Consider the following 25,769-nt stretch of genomic DNA (forward strand, 5'->3'; position numbering starts at 1 on the left):
TTGTTTGTTTGTTTTTAAGGAACATTATCACCTATTCTGGGAAAAAAAAAAAGCCAATAGCATTAACATAATACTCTGCAACCTTAAAGGTTTGCAGTTGATAAGGAATAATTTAATGTGCCCTATAAAACCCACAATTTTGGAATTGCTCCAGCTTTTTATTTTTAGCTGTGGCTTTTAGTTAATGAGAAGAGGTGAAAAGTATAGTTTCTCCTGGTCTCTGCTTGAAATCACAGAAACTTTCCACACTGTGAAAGTTCAGGGGATTCTGGGAGACCATCCTTATGAATTGGGTGGTGGTGTCTCCTCCTCTTTGTTCAGGCCTCTTTTTCTAGAGAATAGGAAAGAATGGTGAGTTGATTACCTTCAGATTTTAACCAAACTGTAATTGCTCTGATATTGTCAAATGCACCTAGGGACAGTGTTGCAGTATTTTGAAAACTTACACAGGAAACAAAATAGCAGCTTTGGAGGCACGGAAGAATGCATTAGTTTCTGAGTCTAAGGAAGCCAGAAGGAAGCCCGCCCACCCACTCTCTAGCTTTCATATTCCCTCAGCCACCTCCCAGATCTTCCATTGCTGTGCTATAAATAGCCAGTGTTTAGGCAGGGCTTTGCTTTCTTCCCTTGCCTTTAAAGACTTCTGCAGGCCCTGGATTTGCCTTTGTTCCTCTGCCTGTCCACTTTGCCAGTGTGAAGCAGGTTTTCATGGGATTCTATTGGAGTAAACCAAAAGCAGCAGAAAAAGTGTGAAGTAAGACCTCTTATTTACCCTTCCGTTCCTTCCCCACTTACCTCCTGTTTTACCTCCAAAATACACTTTGTGGTTTGTCATGAGACAGTTTTTAGAGCATTAACCTGGAAATTTAATGTTAATTCAAGGGCTTCTGGTATAATGCCAGGTGATTTTTGTCTTTTTTGTGTGCTGCCCTACTCCCTGCCTCATCCTGGGGATAAAGCACTTAATGGGCCCCTCCTCTTCTTTCTCATAGCAAAATATTTGATTAGGGTTGAATTAACTTTCTCAAACTCAGCCTCCAGAAGGGACAGGATATACCTAATTCTTTGTGGACAAGATGACTTTCTAATCCAAATCTATAGTAGTATAAACAGGCCAAAATGAGTTATTTAGAGTGCTTTGAATGTCTGTGGCAGTCATATTAGGATGTTTAGTGACACAGACTTGATGCTTTTTTGCCTCATTTTTTGTTATGCATATTTATTAGAATATTTTCACAGATGATTAGGTCTACAATTAAAGATCCTCAGTTTAGATGACCTTGGAAAACCACCTCCCTCCCCCAGTACTCTGACATTCTGAACCTCTCCATCATGGTAGAAAAGCGTATACTCTTTAGCACATTTGACATTTAGGCTATGATATTCTTTTACTTAAAATCCAGCCCTTGCAGGGGCCGGAACATTAAGGCTGTATTGGGAGAACTGGAAAGAAGGCGCCCCATTTATAGGGCAACCTGCTGGCTAGTAGCTCTGGGAATGTGGACTCTTGCCAAACTTTATTTATTAAGCGAAGTCAGAAATATATTTTTATAAATGTGAAATTGTTACACTGGTGAAATTTTAAATGTTGAACACTACTGTTTTTGTTTGTTTGTTTTTTGTTTTGTTTTTGTTTTTTAAGGACATTGGAGAAACCACGTAACGTGTTTTCAGGCTAAATCTACCCTCTAGCTGCCAGTCTGAACTTTGGCCCGGAGGTTGGGAGAGTTACAGATCTGCTTGTTTTTGTCTATCCCTTGCCACTTTTCCTTTGTCCTTCTTTTCAGCCTCTCACGTAATTTATTTAAGCAGAGTCCATTGTTGGCTTTTTATTTTTTGTTTTTACAAGCTGGCCCTCAGATTCTGCCATTTATTTGAATGCTTAATACTTTAAGTAGACTTTTGACTCCCATCCCCTCAATGTTTTCTTCCTGATGGTCATAGCCACTCTGGGGGGTCTTGTTCACCATGCCATTAGGTATGTGATGTACTTTGTATCAGGAAGAATGTTCAGAGTGGCCACCTGCTGTTTATGTTGGCCATGTTTATTAGAATAGGTCTTCGTTAATGTGTAGTCAACCTTGGTGGATAAAAAAGATTCACTTGTTTCCATTTTGGTAATTTTTAATGTAGGAGGCCAGCTGTCTTTACTCTTGGCAAGTAAAAGTATGGGTCATTTTGCAGTTAGAGCAAGAAGTTACTTAAGAGAAATACTGCTGTCTTGGTAGCCAGCGATGCAGAGCAGTTGTTCTTTCTTAATCTGATGGCAGTGAAATTTGGTCTAATTACTGTTCGAATGCCGTGGAAGTTTTCTTCAGTTTTAATTTACCATTCTTGCTTCTACCTCATGATACCCCCACTTTTCCGCTTTTGCTCTTTAGAAATAGAGAATAAAAAATAGTGTCTTGATGACTCAACTAAATTCCAAGGCCTGCAGTCTCCAGATCTTTTTTGTGAATCCTGGGTTTTATCCTGACAAAGGATGGATGTAAAAGCATGCTTGGGTGGGGCAGAAAGGTATAGAAAGGGCATGTTTCTAAACCATCTATTTCCCTTATAGTGATTCTCAGCTAGAGACTGGCACTCAGAATCGTCAAGGAACTCTTTAAAATAGTCTAAGATAGAATGATAGAGTGGCGTTTGAGTACATCTACACTCTTCACAGAAGAATTGAAAAATTTGTGTTCAGGATCATGGTTCCCTTTAGAAGAGTGGTTTAAGGATCTTTTTGTTCATACCCATCTCAGATTAAAGTAGTGGATGATAGTGAGAATTTCTTTTTAGCTCGATCTGAAAGAGATTGCAGTCCTAACTGCTCTAGACTATATTGCATGGTACTTAGTAGGTACTTCCTGAAAGTTTTATCAGCAGTAAAAGACTATTTACTGCTAAGCAATTTACATGTTAAATCTGCTCTACTGAGAGTTCTTTTAAAGAAACTTGCACTTTACTTAGGATAAAGTTGTAACAGCAAATGGGTACCCGGAAACTCTCTGAGCAATTCTAAATCAGGAAATCTTCAGCCTTCCTTCTTTATAATGTAAAATTTTCTTAGTGAGGCAGAAGTCCACTTTAATGTTCAGTATCAGTGCTGTGCACAGTCTCCTATTGTTTAGCATTTTAAACATTGGGAAGCAAAATGCCTCATTTCTTCTCAAATACGTGTCCACACTCAAGTATTGAAGTTAGAAATGATAGTTTCCATAGCAGCAGTGATTTTGCCGTCTTTTTTTTTTTTTTTTTTTTTGATAGCAAAATATTTAGCATAGGTCAGGTAGAGAAGTGATTATTTCTGGCTGTGGGTTCTTAAAGGTTTCCTTGTGTGCGTTTGACTTCTTTGGACACCTTTTTAGGACACAGGTGTGTTTTGGAGAAGTTCTGTGAGGGGTGGAATGAGTGGGGTTTTGTACGTCTTTGTTTTCCCAGCATCTGAGCACAGCGCTTGGTACATGCAGTAGATCAGGAATGTTGCTTTTCTAGCCTTGGGGAGTTTCTTTACTCCTCTTTTTGGTATTCTACACACCAGACCTTGGCTGTGTTGGGGAGAGAGTATAAACTTCAGGTTTCCTCTTGATTTTACACATTGGTGATGAGATTGGCTTATCTTAAACTGTGAGGTGGTGACAATGGAACACACCTGTCCCTGGTTCCTTCGTGAGGTTTATATTGTTTTAAAAAAAGGCTTGTAGCTAGAAATTTAAAAAATGCTGATTCCACTTGAAGTTTGAGCTTACAATATAGAATTAGTAGCTATAGGTGGAAAGAGATGTGTGTGTTAGTGGTAGGACTTGACAGCCTGCTTTCCCCTTTCTCCCCTTGACAGTCTACCTTCCTCTTTATAAACAACCTGAGATGACTTTGGCCGGCTCTTCTAGGTACACAGGGTTGCAATGGAAATTTTTCCCACTTGGCAGGGAACATAAAACCAGATGGATAAGTAAGGGGGATGTTTTTTACTTGCCACCTTTATTCACAATTCATGGCATTCATTCTCTTCGTGGATCTGTCTTGATATTTTTTTACTGGGGAGATAAAGGTAAGTCAGGCATACAGGAGCACACAGAGTTACCTGGTCCAACTGAGTGGTTCACAGAAGGCTTCCTGGAGGTGTTGTCTGCTCTCTTCCAGTGCTGAGGATGTTTCCATGAGGCAGGAGAAGAAAGGTAGTGAGGCTGTTGCAGGTGGAGAAAACAGGTTGTGTGACACTGGAAAGCACTGGGAATGGGCAGAACTACTGGGAGCTTGTTAGAGCTTGTGTATGTGATGGGGGTTGCTGGGCATGTGGATGAAGAGGTAGAAGCTGGGTCAAGTCAGCTGCCTCACTAGGGAGCCGAGATGTTACTTCATAGGCAACGTGGAGTGAGCAGAGCTTTAAAAGAGATGGTAGTGGAGTGCTGACCATTATTTTAGTTAGATCCCCACAGCCGTGGAATGGAGGAAGGATTGGAGAAAAGGGGCAAGCCTGGAAGCAGAGAGATCGTTGCTAGGAAGCTCTAGATGGGATCTCAGCACTGATTTCAAATCCCAGTTTCTCACTTAATAGTTGTGTGAACTCTTGCAGTTTTGAAATTCTCATTTGTAAATTAAAGAGAATGTAATATAGCTTATAATGCCTAAGATTTGTTTTGGAGACAGAGTCTTGCTTTGCCACCCAAGCTGGAGTGCAGTGATGTTAATCATGGCTCACTGCCACTTTGGCCTCCAGGGCTCAAGCAGTCCTCCCACCTCAGCCTCTGGAGTACCTGGAACTACAGGCACATGCCACCAAGCCCAGCTAATTTTCATATTTTTTGTAGACATGGGGTTTCTCCATGTTGCCCAGGCTGGTCTCATGCTGCTGGGCTCAAGTGATTCTCCCACCTCCAGCCTTCCAAAGTGTTGGGATTACAAGCATGAGTCACCTTGCCCGCCCCACAAGAGGATTAAATAAGATTTTGTTTGTAAAATATCTAGCTTGAGACTTGGCATGGAAAGAGGAATCAATAATTGCTAGTTTCTTTACCTTGCCATTTATTTTTACTTTTAGTTGTAGGATTCGTTGGATTCTGCAGAAGGCAGGGAGATCATCTGAACTTCTTTACTGTAGCAAAAGATACTCAAATCCCACGGAAAGTTCCTTTTCTATTTTTCTTTTAATTAAATGTGATTTTAAAGCCACACTTTAAATTCAGGTCATTTTGAAAATCATGATAGGAGAAAGATAGGAGAGTGTATGATTTTGTATGAATGTACATACATGGATCATTTGCCTGGTCCATTAATTGTGGAAACTTGATCCCATGTGACCTCGTAATGTACACATTATCAGTCTAGATTCTAGGGTATAATCGTGGATTAGATTTCTACGCTCTTGTTTTCTCTGTATTGTAAATCTGAATATAAGTACAAGATGCCTGGATCATCTTTGGAGTTCTCAGCAAGGATAAGGAGGTAGCAATTTCTAATCTTATTAAAATTCCAAGAGCCTGAGCATAAGAAGACTCAAAGAGGATGGGAGATGTGTATTTTTGGGGGGAGTTGGGGAGGGGGTCACACTCTTTTAAAAGTAAGGTAAATTAAAGTAGACAAGGCTGTAATTCTAATGTGAAGTGCTTGGGCTGTTAGTACTCTGTATATTTAAACATAGTCTTTGGAGGTCTGGGGTTAAAAATTGCAGCATTGCAAGTAAAAATTTTTAACTTCCTTAGTCACCGTTTGTGACTGTGCTAAATGTAGTTTAACATAGCATCTGCTTCAGCAGTCCAGGACAGGAATTAACAGTCATGATTAGGAAAAGTCTGCATACTGTACTTTCTGTCCACAGTGTTTCCTTTCCGTGTTAAAAGGCTCCCAACACGACTCTGCAGCCTTGCTGTCCATTTAGATGGGCGGGGGGTTGGGGGGGCGGGGAACTGACAGGCTTAATCCAAAAGACAGATAAGCAAATTTTCTTTCTTTCTTTCTTTTTTTTTTTTGAGATGGAATCTCGCACTTTTGCCCAGGCTGGGGTGCAGTGGTGCAATCTCGGCTCACTGCAAGCTCAGCCTCCCGGGTTCACACCATTCTCCTGCCTCAGCCTCCCGTGTAGCTGGGACTACAGGCGCCCGCCACCAAGTCCGGCTAATTTTTTGTATTTTTAGTAGAGATGGGGTTTCACCTTGTTAGCCAGGATGGTCTCGATCTCCTGACCTCGTGATCCGCCCGCCTCGGCCTCCCAAAGTGCAGGGATTACAAGTGTGAGCCACTGCACCAGGCCCAGATAAGCAAATTTTCTGTGCTCACATTTTGAGACATCATCTTTTGTCCAGCAATAATTATAATACCCTCTATTCACTTGGCACCGTAGAGTTTGTAAAGTGCTTTGACATTATCAGACAAAATATGTGTGTGTAATTAAAGGTTTTAAAGAGAACAGACCCCTTTACCTGCTCTTTTCCTTCCTAGAGTGGAAATAATTCAAAGGCTAATGCTTTTGTGGTTTGAGTCTGAAGAATAATTTCCTGTTAAAATGTAGCCTGTAATTGCGTATGTGCTCCCTTCTCTTCAGCCTGTTGGGGATAGATGTTTCTCATCAACACTTGGGAATGTGTGTGTATAATGTATATACAGGTTATTCATATACATATATGCTCATACACTTGCTTCATTTTTCATCTCTAACATGGGGGTACTTGCCCCACCTACTTTTTGAGATCCTTAAGCGTTTGTTTCCAATGTGCTTTACTTGAATGATACTAAGATAACTTGCAAAGCGGGAAGTCTGACAAAAGTAAGAGTAAGAGGAAGCACTTTGCTGCGTGAGATGGTGAGAGGTCATCAATCTAAGCATATTGACGCCTTTCTCTGTTAGGGGGTTATTCAAGATTGGATGTGTGTGCCTGCTGTGGATGTAAGTGGATAAGGTCTGAGGCTAAGAAGGGCCTTACCTGTTCTATAGTGTGTGTATAGCATTAACTTTTTTGAAAAACATTATTAACTCTTATATACATTCTTATGTAGCAGATTAACAAGACATTTCCTTGAGATACTACTCTCCCTTAGCAACCCTTTCCTCACTTTGGAATCACTGAATAAAAATAACACTTGCATTGAATGTAAATTCTCCCCCTCCCCTGCTTTTTTTTTCTTGAAGTGTAGTAAATAACCAGGAACTTAATTACCATAAAAAGTCACAGATGTACCTAGGTGTTTTTTGTTCTAGCTGGGATGTCTGTTTTTAAAGAAAGCTGTCTTTGGGGGAGCAAGAGGCAGAGGTGGACCAAAGGAAATAAAGTTACTATCTTAGGGTGTGAATCTTGTTTTTTTAAGATGCCTCAAATTTCCATAGTAAATAAATCATAGTTATGTTTCTAAATCACAAGGATACATGTCTTGGGAATCGCAGGACATTACACATCAACAGAAAAGAAAAACACATTTCATAGGTGAATACCAGTAATTGAGATGATCCACAGTTCAGAGCAGAAGGAAGCTGTCTGTATTGATCAAGGTTTAGACTCCTTGTTTTGCTCTCCACAATACATCAATGAATTATAAGATATTTATGTGCCCTGGGATGGCATCCCTTTATTTTCAGTTTCTCTGAAGTTCTATAGAAATATTTGTAGCCTCCTAACATTACTAAGGAAATAAATCTTGTTGACATTTTAGATGCTTTTTTTTTTTTTTTTTTTTTGGTGTAAGCTGCTTGAGGTTAAACAGTGTAGCATTTGGTTTTCTATCTCTAAGTCCTGCTAAATAACAGTGAACAATAAAATGTTAACCTAACTGGCCAGGAGGAGTGTTGTGGCCTTTATAACATTTGTGAGTTAAAAAACATTATTTCTGTCCATAAACCTTCCTTGTCTTTTATATTCCCTTTAAGATTAGTCATTCTTTCTGCTTTGGAGTTTGTACATGACAGAGTATTTTAGTGTCTGTTTCCAACAGAGGAGCTATGTTTTTAACCTACCTAATGAAAACACTCAACTACTGGGATTAATTTGAGGATTTCTAATCAGCCTTTCACAATTTGTACTACCCTGAGGGGGTTCCTGATAGCTGTGACTTTTGTAGAAGAATGTGAAGTTAATCCAATTTCTGTGTTGATTACTATGTTAACTGTCTTAATTTAGCAATTCAGATTAATCTGCCTATACCAAACAAAACCTCTGCCACAAAACTGAGGGAGTAGTTGATTTTATTCTTATTGTACTCATATCCCTTTTTGGATTCTATAGCCAAGTAATGGCATGGAAATTAATTAGGTCCACTGAGGTTGGATTGAAAGAATGGGGTTGGAATGATTCATCACCAGAAGGTAATGATTTAGTGTATTCCAGCCTATAACCAAGACTGAGTTAACCCATGGCTTAACCTTTACTATTGTAGAGGTATATAAATGACCCTGTTGAAAAATACAGATTTTAAAGTTTACTCCCATTTTACAAAATGTGACTTAATCTCATCTTCATCCACTTTGTTTTTAAACTTTTGGGGAGAGCTTTGAGATATTTTACTTTGAATTCTAAAAGTTTTAAGGGGGCTCACATAGATTACAAATCAATTTTCTGACATTCTATGTTTAGTAGTAGTTGCATGTTTTAAGCTACTGATTTGTGATTTTATATTTGCTCCTAAATGAATCAGTTGATTCTTTAAGAAGCTGGCAATGGATTCGTTTAGTAGCAAATATAAAGTGAATAGTGAATATCCAACCATAAAGTGAATAACTCTTGATTTAATATTTATAAACTCAAAATTTTTGTATGTTGGGTTTCCTATATATATATCTATATATAGATAAATATATATCCTTATTTTCTTTGGCTTTTAAAGCACCACTGCCCGTAAAATCTCTTCCTTTGCTTACTCATCTTGTGTTCTTAGTGTCCAGAGCATAGTAAATGTTTTGGTGGTTTGTAGGAATGTGAGCAGTTAGTATCTAAACCAGTTTCTTGACAGTGGATTTAAACAGTGTACTGATGTAATTAAAATGTAGCACATTAATAATGTGTTTTATTCTGGGTATATCCAGAATCTGATGACTTCTCCCCGACTTCACCCTGGTGGGAGTCACTGTCATCCTGCACCTGAATTGCTGCAGTTGCTTCTTGACTGGTCTGTTTCCAAACTCACTGAGTCTTCATGCACACCCACACACAATTTATTTTCACAGTAGCCACATGCTACTCCTTTGCTCAAAACCTTTTATAGTTTCCTTTTTTGTTATGGTGGCCTTCAAGGCCCTATGTGTTCCGGCCTCATTACCTCTTAGACTCATCTCCTCCTACTCTCCCTGTTATCTCCTTGTCATTCTGCACAGCAGACAAACTTTGCACTGGCAGGTCTCTGCCTAGAATCTTTTCTTCTAGATATCTCCATGGGGGCTGTCTTTATTTCCTCTTAGACCTGTAACAAATTACTTTAAATTCACTGGCTTAAAACAATGCAAGATTTATTATCTTAAAATTCCGAAGAACATCAGAAGTCCAAAGTGGTTCTCAGTGGGCTAAGATGAAAGTGTTGGCAGGGCTGCAATTCCTTCCAGAGTCTTTATGGGAGATTGTTTGCTTGCCTTTTGCAGCTCCTAGGGGCTGTCTATATTCCTTGGCTGGTGGCCCCATTTAAAGCCAGCAATGTCCTTTCTATTTCTTCTCATGCTTCATCACTCTGACAGTCTCACCTTCCTCTTTCACTTATAAGGAACCTTGTAATTACATTAGGCCCACCTCAGTAACCAAGGATAATCTCCCTTTCTCAAGGTGAGCTGATTAGCAGCTTTAATTCTACAATCTTAATTCCGCCTTGTCATGTAACATAACATATTCACACTTCTGAGAGTAGGATGTAGACATTGAGGGGAAGGGGATTTTTCTTCCTATCACAGCAGCCAGCCCATATCTCCTTCAAACCTTGGTTCAAAGCTCACCTTTTCATTGAGGCCTGCTTGTTTAATGCTGGAAACTACCCATCTTCGTCTCCACATTTTCAACCCACCTTGTTCTCCACCTTGTTCTTCTCTATATGTATTCCAAAGCACTCTTATTTATTGCTAATGTACTGTTTTCTTCTATATGTTCATACTTGTATATGTTCTGCACATACCATCCACAGCAAATCAGCACTTCAAGATGCTTCTTCATTGCTGTACCTCAGGACTGTCCTGAATTCGTGGGAGCTGCATGGAGATGTTCGTTGAATGGATGAATGAACAAAACATGAAACTTAAGCAGATCTTTTTCGCCAGATCTTTACTTTCCCATTGCTCAAACTGGATACCTGTAATGGACTTAGACTGAAGAGAAGGACTTGGGACCCTAAACTCATTATCTTACCTCTCTAACCTCAAAGCTTTTAAACCTGCCAGCTCTCAAACTACAAAACCTCAGAAAGACTGGCATGAAGGAGACTGCGTACTTTGTCTGTAGAAGTCATAAAGGGCCAAGAGACAGAAAAATTTTAGTGTTTGCTGCCGAAGAACATTCTCCTTATGACGCGTGCAGCTGTTCAGTGCATTGTCGCTGCAAGTTGTTGGGCCCTTGTTAGCCCCCAAGGCCAAAAATGTGGGTTTGACGAATTTGTAGAGCTAGTGAGACAGCTAACATGGTATGTGGGTGGGCTGGAGAATTGACAGGGATTCTAGATTGAAGAAATCCTTTGACATTTAAAGCTACAAACCTTTATTTTAGGAACCACAAAGCAAAGAGAGTTAAAGAAAACAAACTAATGGCTTGTTCCTATAACTAACTGACATTGTTAGCCTTGTGATTTTAGCACTTGGTTGACTATTCTCTTGCTTAATTAAGTGAAGCCAGAAACATATCCTGAAAATACCACTTAGTGATTTGAATGGGAAAGATAAAGCATTTGCTATAGGAATGGTGTGTCTCAGGCAGATGATCCCTTTGACTGCCTACCCAGCTGTCATCTATAAGCTCATATTACTTATTTCACCAATTTTGGAGTGCTTTTGTCCCTGCTGCAAGTTCCCCGAAGGATGGTGTGGTAAAGGTTGTGCTGCCTGTTTTTTTTTGTTTTTTTGTTTTGTTTTGTTTTGTTTTGTTTTTTGTAGGTTTGGCTCTAAAACTTTAGAGACAAATGTCTTCTGTTCGTGTGTAACTTGGCATTTAGGGAGAGGTTTGATGTGGTCAGAAGGAAGGCCTTTGCACTGGGCTGATTCTGTCCTGGTGTGCTGTGTTTGAATAGTCAGGGTATTCAAACCTTCTAGTTGCAAGTTAAGTGTAGAGACCAAGTTCACTGTATTCAGGCTGGACCTTTCCAGCCTGAGAGATATGCTTGTCTTTGCCGCTAGCCATGATTCTTTTAAGAGACGTTATCGTTTCTATTTGCCTAAACTTTTCTATTTAGTATCAAGATCACTTGTGATCCACGACTTAATCATGATGTGCTGCTAAATGCCTTTTTCAAGATCTGTTTAATTTTCCTGCATTTACTTTTGATTTTGCCATTTTCCTGAAGTTGGACCCAAATTCCACATGCCTGTATCCATAACCCTGCTGGCCAGAGGCTTGGATTTGTCTTGTCTTCCAGCGTTTTGTAGTTAGTGTGATAGATTGTTGAAATAAAAGTACACAACTGTTCACAAAGGTACATGGTTTCCTTTGTTTTACCATATAATAGGAATTTAGATTTCAGTGGGTGAGGGTGGCTGATGGAGTGCGTCAAAACTTGAAAATATGCTTTCATAATTACTTCTGGTTTGAAATACTTGGTAGGATAGAAAAACAAGTTAGAGCCACTCATGATTATTTGTGTTATAGTGTAAATGTATTTGTAAAAAGTAAAAAAAAAAAAAAAAAAGTTACCAAGTTTGTACACATTTAGGGAGGGGATTTGCTCTTTCAGTCTCCAATTTTTAAGAAACTGTTCTTGCCCTTTCCTTTTTAAATGCTTAGTTTGTACAAACCCCTGAAATGGAGGTGGGGTGGGTTTGGATGGAGCCTTGAATAAGGGAGATGGGACTGCATAAACAAAGCTAGAAGAGTGAAGGTACCAGACTGTTTGAGGGACAAGGAGTAGTTCAGATCTTAAGGTGCTTGAATAAGTGGGCTGATAAAAGTAGTTATACAGGATCTCTGTTGATACCTAGTAGTTTACACTTCATTTGATAGGCAGCAGGGAGCTTGTGGGAAGGTTTAGAAAGTCTTCCTGGGAACAGTGTTAGGGTAGATTAGGATGAGGAGAGAGGGACCTTTTGGAGGCTTTAATTTGCTGGTCCTGAAGAAGATGAGAGCCCAGGTCAGGGTGGTGACCATGGCAATGGAGTGGCTGGAGCAACAGGACCAGCCTCACCAGGGGTCATTGTATTGGCCCTTTCAGCAGCCCTGCTATGACTTTAACCCACAGAAGTCTGGTCCCTAAATCAGGTGGTTTCTAGGCTATGGAACCTTTTTCCCTCCTCGCAACATTATACTGAGTGAACTTAATAAAAATTCTCAGAATATAGTTAAGATATATTTATTTATTTATTTTGGAGACAGAGTCTCTAGCTGTCACTCAGGATGGAGTGAAGTGGTGTGATCTCGGCTCACTCACTGCAACCTCCGCCTCCCGGGTTCAAGCCATTCTCCTGCCTCAGCGTCCTGAGTAGCTAGGACTACAGACCATGCCCAGCTAATATTTTGTATTTTTAGTAGAGGTGGGGTTTCATCATGTTGCCCAGGCTGGTCTTGAACTTCTGACCTCAGGTGGTCCACCCACCTCAGCCTCCCAAAGTGCTGGGATTACAGACGTGAGCCACCGAGTCCAGCCTATTTAAGATGCTTTTGATTAACTACCTGGTTTGGTGGCTGTCTGCAAGAGGTTTGAAAATAGTGAAGAAGCTGATTACCGTAGTTTGCAGAATTTTTTAATTGTAAGATTAGAAAATATAGACTGCTTTTCTCTCATGTGATCAGGAAACTGTCGGATCAGTTTGACTTCTCAAATTCTTAACTCTTCCCAGATATGAGATATAAAGCATTTGTTTTCTAAATTCCACTATCGTGAAAACAGTAGATGTTAAAATTCATAGAGGATCATTTAAATAAAAAGTTTGAAAGTCTTTATGGCTTTTTGGAAGTACCTGTGTGTACAAAAGTAGAGACAATCTTCTATTTCCCAGTAAAACCTACGCTTTCACCAAAGTAACAACCATTTTACCTTGGAGGCCAGTGACAGTTTAGAATATTCTAGATTCATCTATGCTAAAGTGCCTTTTCATAAATTATTCCTTGGATAATAGGAGGAAAAGCAGTCTGAATTGGCACAAGTGATGTCTAAATTAAGAGGAGAATATATATTGAAACATTATTTTTTTAAGCCTTAAAATTAATGGCTCTGTTTCACTGGAATATGGCCTTTTTTTCTTTCCGAAGAGTTTCAGAGCCAATGGAATCTATAAATAGTGCACAGCCCAGTTGTCTGTGGTAGATTGAGTAGAGCAGAATTGCCTGTCCTTAAGTGAAGGGGAAGTAGCTTTACATTTTTAGTAACTGAATTGTTGGCCAGCATAAAGGTAAGGGCCATGTGAGCAACTTATTTATAACTTCCCATAAAGGTATGTGTCTGCCTCAAGCGGAGAGACTGTCTGGGGTGCTTGAAATGTAAAAGTGCAGTAGAATCATTTTCCATACACAGCCTTTCTATCTAGTTGGTGCAGTAAAGTGATTGTTCACCTCCCTGAGGCTTTCAGAAAGAGGGGTGTCAATAGATTAGCTCATTAGTGTCCACCTCCCATGAAATAGAAGGGACTGAGGCAGTTAAATTAAAATCTGTTTTATGTAGTGAGGAATGTTTAGATTGAACTCCTGAGGGTATTCAGGACATACATTTATGCCTGCTTTACCCTGCTGGGTGTGGTCCTGCTCATGTATTCTAACTACAGTTGGGTTCTTATAAAAAAATCTTTCATGGGTGTAAAGCACTTTTTCACAGGTTCAGTTAAACCATAAGTAGGTTTTTGAAAAATAAAGAACATAGGGTCAGACCAAATTCTCTTGTTACAGTGGGAGAACGGAAGAAGAGTAAAATATTTTCATGGCATCCTGTAAAAAAGTATGTCAAACCCCTTTTGGTAGATGCCAGAAAGTGGAATCCATTGTTACTGGTGGCATTGCTAATATCAAGAGTAAATCACTTACAGTCAGGATTGCCTCTCAGGATAAAATTTTTATAGTTATCAATAAGTAGAAGACAGTTTTGGACCTCTTCTGTTATTCAGTGTCTATTTTTAGAAACTAAGTTTTCTGATTATGTTGACCATTTGAAGCATCTGCATATATGGCAAAAAAAGTAAACTTTGGCTTTTGTGCCAGTATCATGGCTCTGTTTGGTAATTGGGCAAGTTGCAATAAGTGGTAAATGGCCCATTAACTATATTGGAGGCCTCATAGCAGCACTAATTTCAAATTGTGCTGGGTTTATAATTTACATATTAAAAAATGTTCACTTGATTTCATTCAGGGACAAAGCTGACATCCTATGCAAGCATTACTCCAAACAATCCTATTTATCGGTCCAATTATTTCAATTGAAAGATGCTGGTTTACTGCCTCTTAGTATATGTGAACAATTCTCAGTGAAACTATTAGAAACCGTTTGACTGTAGTGGCAAAATAACCTCACAGGGTTTCGATTCACTTTTAATTTTAAGTCCCAAGATTAAGGATCATTTAAAGTATAATGTAACAGTGTGGGCAAATATAGCTTCTCTTAATGTCCTTCTGATATTTTGGGGAAAGAGTGCTTTTATGCAAAGCAATCACTTAGGAATTACATGATGACTTTTTCCCACTATAAAATTTCATTCACATTTCCTCCCTTCTCCCACATCCTTAAGAGATAAGACAGCCTGCAGTATTTTGCTTTATTTTACTTTATTTTTTAAATTTTTGAGGTGTGGTTTACATTAGTTCTTTAGAATAGATGCCAAGATAACTAGTTAATACTGTTTTAAAATCAGGCTCTTAATTAAAAATGCTTATATTTGTGCAAGAAAACTACATGTTGAAATGAATTTGGAAAGATTAGATTGGAATTGCCTCAATTTCAATTAAGCCACACTGCATGGACGTGCTGGGAATATCAATACAATCACTGTAAATTTTGTACAAACTGATTTGTTGCATTATCTTGCTCATCTAACATACGGTACTTTTTGTGTCCATATTGCAGACGGCAACTCCAAACTAACATGGCAGTCAGACTGTGTGATGTGGCTTCTCTGCTTAGAAGTGGTTCGTGGGCAGCAGAGCCTTGGACCGGGGTCTGTGGGATTTTTCTTAAATTCTGTAGGCTACTTTTTTTTAGCATGTTGGAGGAGTGCTGAGGCCATACCAAACACTTGAATCTTTCATTTGGCATACTAATTATTCTTACATTTAACCTATTGTGGTATGGCCATCATTAGGACTTAAAGCACATTGCAATTTTAACTGTAGTGGTATATGTAGCATCAGAACCATGCTCTCGTATGTAATTTTTTTACAATCTAAATTAGGATTTAGTGCAGACTCAAAAGAGTGACAAGCTTTTTTAAAAAAATAAAAAAAGTTTTGGTATGGTCTGAATACTAAGTTACCGTAATTCTATACATTCTGTTTACTATGTATTTTTTTGGTTACTAAATTTTGAAGTTATTTACAATTCTTTATGCTCCAAAAAAAAAAAGTTGAAATTGTAAATCTGGCTGAAAATTATTTGCCCAGTAACTGTTGAAAGAGTTTGCATTCTGTGAACAGTTGTGTTGAGCCTATCAATGGAATATGCATTATTTGTAAAATATAGCACATTAGTATCATTTTATTCTGAGCAGATGGTCCTATAGCAGAGAGATGCTGTAATTTTCAGCGCACACAGCCTACTGCAGCTGTTCACTTGAATGTTGGCTTAGGAGCTCATTCTTGCCACCTGAACATGGAAATAAATGTGCAATTAAGTGAGGAGTGTTTGTTGTCCTTTCTAAATCTTGCTAATTTCAGTCAATGAACACTTTGTATTTCAAATGCTATCCCAATGAGCTTTAGTCCGAATATCCCATTCGGGTCTCTCGTAGTTTCTACACCTATCCAAACTTTTCAGTAGTGATTTAAGTGTCTTTGGCCACTTTAATCTTGTAGCTCATTGTTTCCAGAACTGCTGGTCAAGGATTAACCCCAGAAGAATTTTTGCTGTGAAAAGAGTGACCCACAGCTAATATTCTACAAACCAGAACAGTTACGTTTAATTAGGAAATCTGAAACTTCCCTTTTCAAATTCAAATAGATTTGCTAATTATAATAAAACCCATATCTTGAATTATTTAAGATTTTTAAATACAGATTTCCAAAGGTTTATTTTCCTTCATCCCTTTAAGTATTCCCTGAGAAAACTTAGCTTTCGTAGAGAAACAGCTTGCAGCTTGTAGAATAAATTCCCACTTCTTTGACAAGGAAATGAAGTCACGGAGGGGTTACAGGTTGTTGGATATTTCAAAAGCTATTCTGGATTTTGCCTCATGTTTTTTTTATCATGGCAGCACTGATTCTTATCCAGTCTGACCAGTCTCAGTATGTCCAACACTGCCTTCTTTTGTAAACATCTCCTGGCAGTAGAGATTTCTTCCTATATGTTTATCTGCTAATGTGCCCTTTTATTTTTCTTAGGCAGTATGTGTTTTAAAAGACAGTTTTTTCTCTTTCCTTGTAACCCTCTTTCCCTTTACTTTGCTTTTTTTCTTTGCCTCAAGTTCTTTGCCTTTTCTATGTTAAAGCTTCCCTAAAACTAGCATCCCGTCAATTCAGAATTGTCAGTTTTGAGAAGTAGTTCTTTGTGGAGGTGAGAGATGTATGCAATATGAAGGATAATCCTTTCAGTGATGCTTTGATTTTTAGATTCCACCACAGTCTTGGCTGTCCAAAGTTAGGTAGTTACTGGAAAATGCTTTTGGAAAATTTGGGGCTGTGGTTTGTGACTCTTTTGCATAGGATTGGTTTTAGGAAACTAGATTTAATACTGCTTAATAAGTGATGTTTAGAGTAGCCTGAACAGTTTGAGGCCATTTTCCCCAGTTCTGTTCTTTATCTGGTGTTTGGAGTTTATAGATACCCTGTTACTTGCATTTTCAACAGGCTTATGTGCTCAAACGAGAATTCCTTGGGCTGGTCTGTTTGCAAAAGTTGATATATTTACATTGTTGTTTTCATTGACTGGATAGGTTTTCTTTTTTCTCATTAAAAAGCAGAGTCAAGGAGAAACACCATATCGAAGTGTTTGGGGATTTTATTTTGATGCTGTAGATCAGTCGCCTTGTTGGTAATTTTTAGCTGCCAAGGTTGACAAGAGTGTCCTATTAGATTCTACCAGTTAGACCAAGTATTCATAGCTCATTCCCAAGTTACCTTACAGTTCCTTTCCACTCCCTAAAATGTAGCATCTATTTTTTTCTTACCAATGGTAGAGAGATGATATTGTCCATCAAAAACATTTTCAATATGTAACCAAAACAGTACATGTTGACAAATTTATATTTTTAAAAGTACTCTTGCTCTTTGATTTTTAAGTTAATGGATATCTGTCAGTTTTAGAATATTGAACCTCTTAGGCTAACTGAAAATCTCTTCAGAGTTAGGTAGGTCATTTTTTCGTTCATTTTTGTAGCATGTTAAGCACTTTTATTTTCTAGTATGATTTTTAGTTAGGGTTCAATTCTGTGCCCTTTGCTACTTAATTTTCTCATCTGTGGACACTGCAGGTGAGTAAGGATATGTGAATAGACCCAGAATGTGATTCTAGAAAATGTTTAAGATTTAAATTGTGCTTATATGCATGTATGGAATATGTATGTGAAAATATAGTTGTAACCTTAAGATGAATAGGTTAATATGAAGTAAAAATTAGTGTAGGTGTTACACTTTGTTGAAGCATTGTTGTAATTTCAGTAGAACGACTTGTGTTTAGTGACAAGTGTTGAAATTCTTGGATGGGGTCTCTAATAGGTTATGAAATATGAATTCTGACACTTCTTATTTTCTCTGTTTTTAGCAGGTAATTGCTGCCATGGAAACACAACTGTCTAATGGGCCAACTTGCAATAACACAGCCAATGGTCCAACCACCATAAACAACAACTGCTCGTCACCAGTTGACTCTGGGAACACAGAAGACAGCAAGACCAACTTAATAGTCAACTACCTTCCTCAGAACATGACACAGGAGGAACTAAAGAGTCTCTTTGGGAGCATTGGTGAAATAGAGTCCTGTAAGCTTGTAAGAGACAAAATAACAGGTAAGCAGTTTTATGTGGATGAGTCATATTTTAGGGATCGTGTCTCAGGATATGAGAAAATAATAAGATTACTGCTTGTAAATAATTCACTGCTGTAATTTTACATATCTAGATTTTCTCTCTGTTATTACATCAGCAATATGAAACTTAGTTTAAAATTTTCTTTTTAAAGCATAAACTATTTTTGGGGACAGTATATATTTTAACTGGACTTTAATGTACTCTGATCTGGACAGGATCTTTGGGAAATCTTCTAAAAGTATGTTTATCTGGGATAGCCAGTGTCATGTTAACTTCTATCTTTTAGTATCCTGAGTGTATTTTAAGTTAGCATTTCAACAGTGAGATACAATATGTGTTTGGGAGAGGGGAAAAAATCTTAAAATGTCTTTCCCTTATGTTAGTATAATCCTTTTGCTTATATATGATAAAATAAATGGTAGTGTTCACATTGTCAGCGTATAAACATTTTCACTGATACAATACCAAGTGTAATGAGATCTTACGTTCTGTTCCTTAACATGGTATATGATTGTCCTTCTGATAAAGATAAGGCCTTAATTATAGTACATTTTGAATATTAGTTAGTTGAAAATCTCCTTAGTATTTTTTAAGATTTGACTAAATTTTTAGAGTAAGCCAAAACCTAATTTAAGGAGCACGTTCTTGGGATAGAAGGGTTAATGCTTCCTGCAGGAGTTGTTTTCAAACACTAAAAATGTATGAAATTAGACATATATGTGAAGTTAAACACTAAAAATATATGAAGGTAGACAGACTCTGGATTTTTCTTGTTAATTAAATTTGATTGATGGTGTATACCAAATTGCTTTACAAAGCTTATAACCAAAAATATAAAATGGAATATTTGAAATGAGTAAAAGATTACTTAAAGGCAGTGTGAAGAATGAGACCAGGAGTCTCAACTCTCACCTAGTCATGTGACGTTGGACAAGTCAGCTCTAGACTTCTGGTTTCCCTTGGCAAAATGAGGTAAAAGGCAGAGAAAAAGGGGGTCACACTGGGCCATTTCTAAGTTCGCTTTTGACTTTTTCATACATGGGACTTTGAGCTGTTCTGTTAATCGTTACGGCTCATTCTCTCCAAGCTCTACAAGTGAGTTCTAGAACCAGCCCCTGGGCTTGGCCTCATAATCATATTTCCTCAAGCTACAGATTGAGGTTCACAGAGAGAACCTACTGAAATCAAGTTAAAAACTTAAGTGCAAATGGATTGTCATTGATCCATATCAAACAGCCATTATATTTTAATTATGTTGCTTAAATGTTCACTATGATATTAGGAAGGTGGTTCTTAAGTTTCTGAACACTGATAATCAGATGGATGAGATTTTTCAATTTCTTTTCCAAAATGAGTGTGATAAGCATATGTGAAATTTATAGTTTTTAATAAGCTGAAAAAGGTGAAGAACAAAAGGCTGCTGTTATGTCTCTGTCCTGATGTTGAATTTTATCTTTTGTTTTTAAAGTAAAACAACATCCCTTACATGTGGATTTTGCAACCTTGTTAATACAAAAGATAAAAATGTGATAAATGACTTGAGGGCTATGACACAAATGCATTTTCTGATTGCTTTTCAGATGCAATTTCTGATTGCTTAGTAGATCAATTTCTGATTGCTTAGTAGAGCTTCCCTTACCATTAAAAAGAAAGATGCATGAACAGAGCACAAAAGTCATGTTTTGTTATGAAACTGTTACAAAATGATACATTTTATCATTTTATAAGATGAAAATATTAAACAAATCATACATCTTTCATATTAGGCATTTGCCACAGGAGACATCTTACAGATTGTCACGTCTCACCTCTAGTCAATCTTGAATTAATCTTATTCTTCTGTAAATCTTTAGAGCTGTTATGTGGCAAAATGGGATAAATTTGAGTTCTTTATCTTCACCTCCTTTGCCTCTCTAGCTTTAGTGTGGTAGACGGTGGTGATAGAAGCACAACACATGGGCATTCTTTAATACATGGCTAGATAGTAAAAAACTGTGTAAATATTTCTCGTCCATTTCCTTCACCTCTGACCCCTGCCTATTGTCTTTTCAGTGGCTCGAGGGGAAGGATGTAATGGAGATTTCCACTGTGGTAAAATTTCTATTAAAAATATTTGGTAAGCAAGTAGAGTCCCCGAGAAATTCCACAATGGTCACGAGTATTGAAAGATGTTTCTAAAGATGTAAGACGTTTCTATGTGTGTGTATACATTATGTATATATATATATAATAATACTATATATGATGTATACACATATATTTGTACACTATTATATATAGTATATATTTTTATATAGTTAACACATAATTGAACAAATTTGTGGAGTACAGTGAGATGTTTTGATGCTATATACATTGTGTAATGATCAAGCAGGGTATTTAGCATTTCCAAATCTCAAACATTCATAATTTCTTTGAGAGTGTTCAAAATCCTCTCTTCTAGCTATTTTGAAGTATACTATGCAGTATTGCTAACCATAGTCACCCTTCTGTGGAATAGCACACCAGAACTTATTTCTTCTAACAGTGACCCTGTACTCATTAACCATCTAGCCCCCTCCTTCCTTCTTCCTCTCTTCTCCACCCTCTAGTACCCACTATTGTGCTCTCTCCTCCAATGAGATCAGCATTTTTTGATTCCACCTATGAGATCATGTGGTATTTGGCTGTCCCACCTCACTTAACATAGTGTCCTCTAACTTCACCTATGTTTCTGGAAATGACAGAATTTCATTCTTTTTTGTGGCTGAATAGTATTTCATTGTGTATATATAGCATATTTATTCATTTATTGGTTGATGGACATTTGGGTTGTCCATATTTTGGCTATTGTAAACATTGCTGCAATAAATATGGATATGCATGCATCCCTTTTGACAAACTGATTTCATTTCTTTTGGGTTAACATGCAGTAGTGGGGTTGCTGGATCATATGGTAGTTCTGTTTTTAATTTTTTTGAGGCACTTTCATACCATTTTTCATAGTGTATTTGGTGTATTAATTTGCTTCCCACAATAGTGTATAAGATTGAAAGATGTTTTTCAACCTTCATTTCGTGAGATACTAGTAATTATTTCTTAAAATAAGTATTATATTGACAAGTTTAGGAAGTGCTGCACTCTGTAGTTCTTCATTTAAGATCCATACTCGATAATCACTGTATTAAGAACTATGAAAAATCCAGCAGTAAAGAAAACCTGTTTGATTTATAGTTCCCCAGCCTTTTTTGATCATGGAATCTATTTGGGGACTGTGGGAAGGGTGAGTATCTCTCCCTGACAGTAGATTCCACTGAACATGGTGCTATAAAAGCTTTTGAAATGATTTGTTGTTAACTGGTTATCAGACCAGTTTAACCTGTTCACATCAATAACATAGGAGCATGATTCTTAAAAGAAACATATATGATAATAAATTCAAAAGTGGAGTAGGTAGATCTGAACACTAGGCACCTCAACTTCTGGAAATCTTGTTTTGATTTGGACCACTGACATCTTATTTGTAATATGGGTTATAATGGCTTTTAGAAGGATCTCACTCGTTCAGCTTAAGCATAAACTGCTTTAGGATTTTTTTTTTCTGAGTTTCCTACTAAATATTTATATTGAGTAAAATAGTCTAGAAAATGGTAGTATCTAAATGTGGGTTCTGAGTGATTGTACTTTGAAAAGTAGACATACTTCTTAAGAGGTAGTATTAATGTATCTCTAGCAAGGTTTTGAAAGAATTTGTGGAGCTTTGGACCCTGCCCTGTGGTGTGTAGCATTACCCATCTTGTGCAGTTTCTCAGTACGTATTTTAGGGACAGACCAGAGTTCTTTGGTCCTTCTCTAATTATCCAGCTTATTCTACCTCCTGGGAAGCAGTTGGGACCCATTTCTGTATTCTGATTTTATAGGAGCCTGAGTGTTAATTGGGTTACAGGAAAGCTCTGGAGTCACTCTGCAGCAAGATTTGAAATCTTTCCTTTTCCTTTTTCTTAAATCTTTCTTAATACTGAATTAGGAAACTATCTCTGAGGAACAAAAACATCTAGTTAGGAAAGTGTGTGCCTCTTAAGTCCTCGAAGAGAGTGTGTAATTTTTAGACTGTGTCAGTGTTAGCAAATTAATGTCACTATTTTGATCGAGTGAGGATTAGGGAAGTACATTAAGAAATGTCTTCAGTAGCAAATACAATAATCTTCTCTAGACTAAGTTCTATTTATTATGTTGTTTGTCAGGTCCGTCTCTTTGGGCTTCTGCCCAGCTGTATGCTTCAGCCTGTTTCCTGTCTATAGGCATTCATCATGAGAAGCTTCTGCTGCTTGTACAGCTTAGCTGACTTTAGTCCATCCCTTTGTGTTCTTAAATGCACTTTGGAGTCCTTGACACCTGCTGATGCTGCATTCTAGATGAATGAAATGGATTTTATGATGCAAGGAATGAGTAATAAAGTGTTACAGTCAGAAAAGCCCTAGAGGTGACCTTAACCAACCCTCTCCCTTCTTTGCCCTAAACATCATAGGTGATGAGAGGCCCAGGTTTGTGAAATGACTAGTTCAAGGCCACAGAGCTATTAAGCGGTAGAGTAGGGACCAGAATTCTGATTATCTTATGCTTTACCTGGATGTTTCCTCTTTGCCTCTTGTTGGAGGCAAGAGCTCACTCTTTAAATATTAAGCACATGGCCAACTGATGAATTTATAGAGAGATGTGTAATTTTTACAGAGTTATCCAGAGGGCACCTTCTGGTGAGTGTCTTCTCTGGAAGGGGAATGGAAGGTTTTTGACAGTAAGGACTGACGAATACACCAAATGAACAAGAACATCTGTGCTTCTCTAGAAACATTATAATCAATGGTTGTGAACTTGATATTCTAGCCCAGTGGTACCCAAATTTGGCTCTACATCCTCACCTACTCACCTAAGGGAGTTTTGGAATCTGTTGTCAGAGAGCTTCCCAGGTGATCTTGAAGCCCAAAAAAGTTTTGGGAATCAGACTGTGTCTCATGAAGTACGGTCACTAGGATTCCTGCATTGGAATCGCTTGTAATGAGTGCCAGAAATGTGTGGTCCTGGGCCCTGTCCAGGCCTACTGAATCAGAATCTGTAGTGGGGACCTGGAATGTACTAGTTAGCTAGGAGTTATCCATGTCTTGAACATTTGGCAGGGAGATTGAACCAGGGATTTACAGGTTTACCTGAATTCTAGATTTAGGGCATTATGGAAGAGGTGTTAACAATTGCAGTACTTAATTCCTTGGAAAGTTTAAGTTTAAAGTGCTGTCTCCTCCTCAGCATTGGTCTCTGAGTTAATTCCTAGGGTTCAGAACTAGAGATGTTGAGTTTATGTCACTAGGCTGTGTCTTTACTGATCTGATATGTTGCTGAAAGCGCACGCACGAGCGTGTGTGTGTGTGTGTGTAAGTGTAATTAGGTTTTTGAAACTCCAGGATAGACTGTTCTTTCACTGTCATTTTTCCTTTCTTCTAAAAGAATGGCTAGAGGAGTAGTTAGTGGAAGACCTCAGGTAATGAGTATTTCACCCTTACTCTGAGTTGTTTGAGGTAGGTCTTGTACTGACTTCATCAGCTGCTAACTAGAAGCTTTGACAAAAGGGGAAAAAACAAAAACCCAAATATAAATTCCAGGGGGCCCACAGAGGTGTTGATTACCTCTGAATAGGTAGTGCCTTGCATGATAAGGCTCCTGCCATGTCCCAGCACCCCTTAGGGCTAGTATCTTAAAATCTTTTTTATTAATATATGAGTGTTCTTAGCTAGGTTTATCTTGTGTCTCTGCTTGCTGAGAATTTTAAAGCTAGTTTTGATCCTTCTTTATTCTGTCAAAATAATGTGATTTCCAAACTATTTTAATGGCATAGGATTCTCTTCTTTTTAAACAAATACAATCTTAGCTCCTCAGGATTGAAACATGTAAGTGGTATTTTATTAGACTAATGGGAACCTTCAAATTTAATAGCACTTATTTCCTATGAGTCAATCACAGTGAACACAAAGCTGTTTTGATGAACATTAATTTGAAAATGTGATTTTCGTATGTCAGTTACAGTTGTACAGTGAGCATGTGAAATGTCCATAGTATCAAGAGATCAAGAATTCTAATTCTTGCAGACCAGTAGTTGGAAACAGCAGGGTGGTTGGGTGGGTGGTAACTTAATAAACACCTCACTTTGCAAACTCTGTACGCTATTTAATTAGAAAGATGGCAGAAAGGTTGTGTGTGTTCTTAGGTCTGTAGGAAAGGAGATGACTGCACAGGGGTAAATGCTTTGGTCCCCAGTGCGTTAACTGTGGAATACAGTACATTTGAATCTATTTTTAGATTTTAGTGACCAAGTTTGTGTAAAATGAAATTTGTGTCAAGTTTGTGGAACCTCTATTTTTGGAACATCTCTCATAGGTAAAAGGTAATGGAGAAACTTTATTTGCATCTTCATTGATGTATCTTTAAACTTAATTATTTTTTGATTATATCTTGTTTCTTTGCCAAAGGTCATGCAGTCATTTAAAAAATTTGGTGTTATCACTATAGAAGCTTCATATAAAATTTTGGAGAAAGACTTTAACACTTATTCTTCTAGGTTCACTTTTTACTTGAACCTGGGTATTTTTATAGAACAATTCTCAGTGTCAGCCTTGATTAGTTTAGTTGAAAGATTACAGGATGAAGAAACTAGAAATTTGTAACATTTTAAGAAATCAAATACAGTACAGTTCTTTATCATTGTTAGGAAAAACAACTTCTGTCCTGTTTTGTTTAGTACCTGGGGACTTGGAAATTAATTGGAGAAATGGCACACAATTTTTGTTCATATTTTGTGTTTGGGAGTTGACAGAAAAGTATCATAAAACTCAAAAGTGGTCAGGGTTGGGGGGTGCTTATATACCATTTTAACAAAGGAAAGGTTTGGACTTTGCAGAATGGGAAATTGTGGGGAAGTGTTCAGAAAATAGTAGGGGCAAGTAATGACAGATGAGGGCACTTTTAACAAGGTTGGTTTATACAGAACTGTATGCATAAACAATCTGATGTCGACTGTCTCAAGTAATGAGTCACTTACCTCTGAACTGGTACAGGACAGAGAGACATCTTCCCATGGGAAATTTATACTCTGCTTTTAGGGAGAAAGGGGGAGGGCAGAGAACTCTTCTTGTATCTGTTTATTTCTCATTTTCCTCAGCCTAAAATAATACTTAATGCCAGCCAGGCGCAGTGATTCACGCCTGTATTCTCAGCACTTTGGAAGGCCAATGCAGGCGAATCACCGGAGGTCAGGAGTTCAAGACCAACCATGGCCAACGTGGTGAAACCCTGATTGTACTGAAAATACAAAAATTAGCTGGGTGTGGTGGTGCTGCACGCCTGTAGTCCCAGCTACTCACAAGGCTGAGGTGGGAGAACTGCTTGAACCCAGGAGGCAGAGGTTGCAGTGAGCTGAGATCGTGCCACCGCACTTGCATTTCAGCCTGTGCGACAGAGCAAGACTCCCGTTTCACAAAAACAAACAACAACAACA

General features: G+C 38.0%; 1 protein-coding gene across 14 annotated transcripts in view; it reads left to right on the top strand.

Annotated features, from left to right (window-relative positions):
• Positions 1 to 25,769, top strand: part of ELAVL2 (ELAV like RNA binding protein 2) — a 159,281-nt gene that overhangs the window by 69,795 nt on the left and 63,717 nt on the right. For 6 of the 14 annotated variants that reach the window (XM_030817605.1, XM_030817607.1, XM_030817617.1 and 3 more), the window contains exons 2-3: positions 15,136 to 15,226; positions 17,983 to 18,226. In XM_030817605.1, the coding sequence (XP_030673465.1) occupies positions 15,155 to 15,226; positions 17,983 to 18,226 (316 nt within the window). In that variant the 5' untranslated portion in view covers positions 15,136 to 15,154. The remainder of the gene's footprint in view (positions 1 to 15,135; positions 15,227 to 17,982; positions 18,227 to 25,769) is intronic. The other 8 variants (XM_030817611.1, XM_030817612.1, XM_030817613.1 and 5 more) reach the window with 2 other exon arrangements.

Source organism: Nomascus leucogenys, chromosome 8 (assembly GCF_006542625.1).
Source record: "Nomascus leucogenys isolate Asia chromosome 8, Asia_NLE_v1, whole genome shotgun sequence".
Taxonomy (NCBI): Eukaryota; Metazoa; Chordata; class Mammalia; order Primates; family Hylobatidae; genus Nomascus; species Nomascus leucogenys.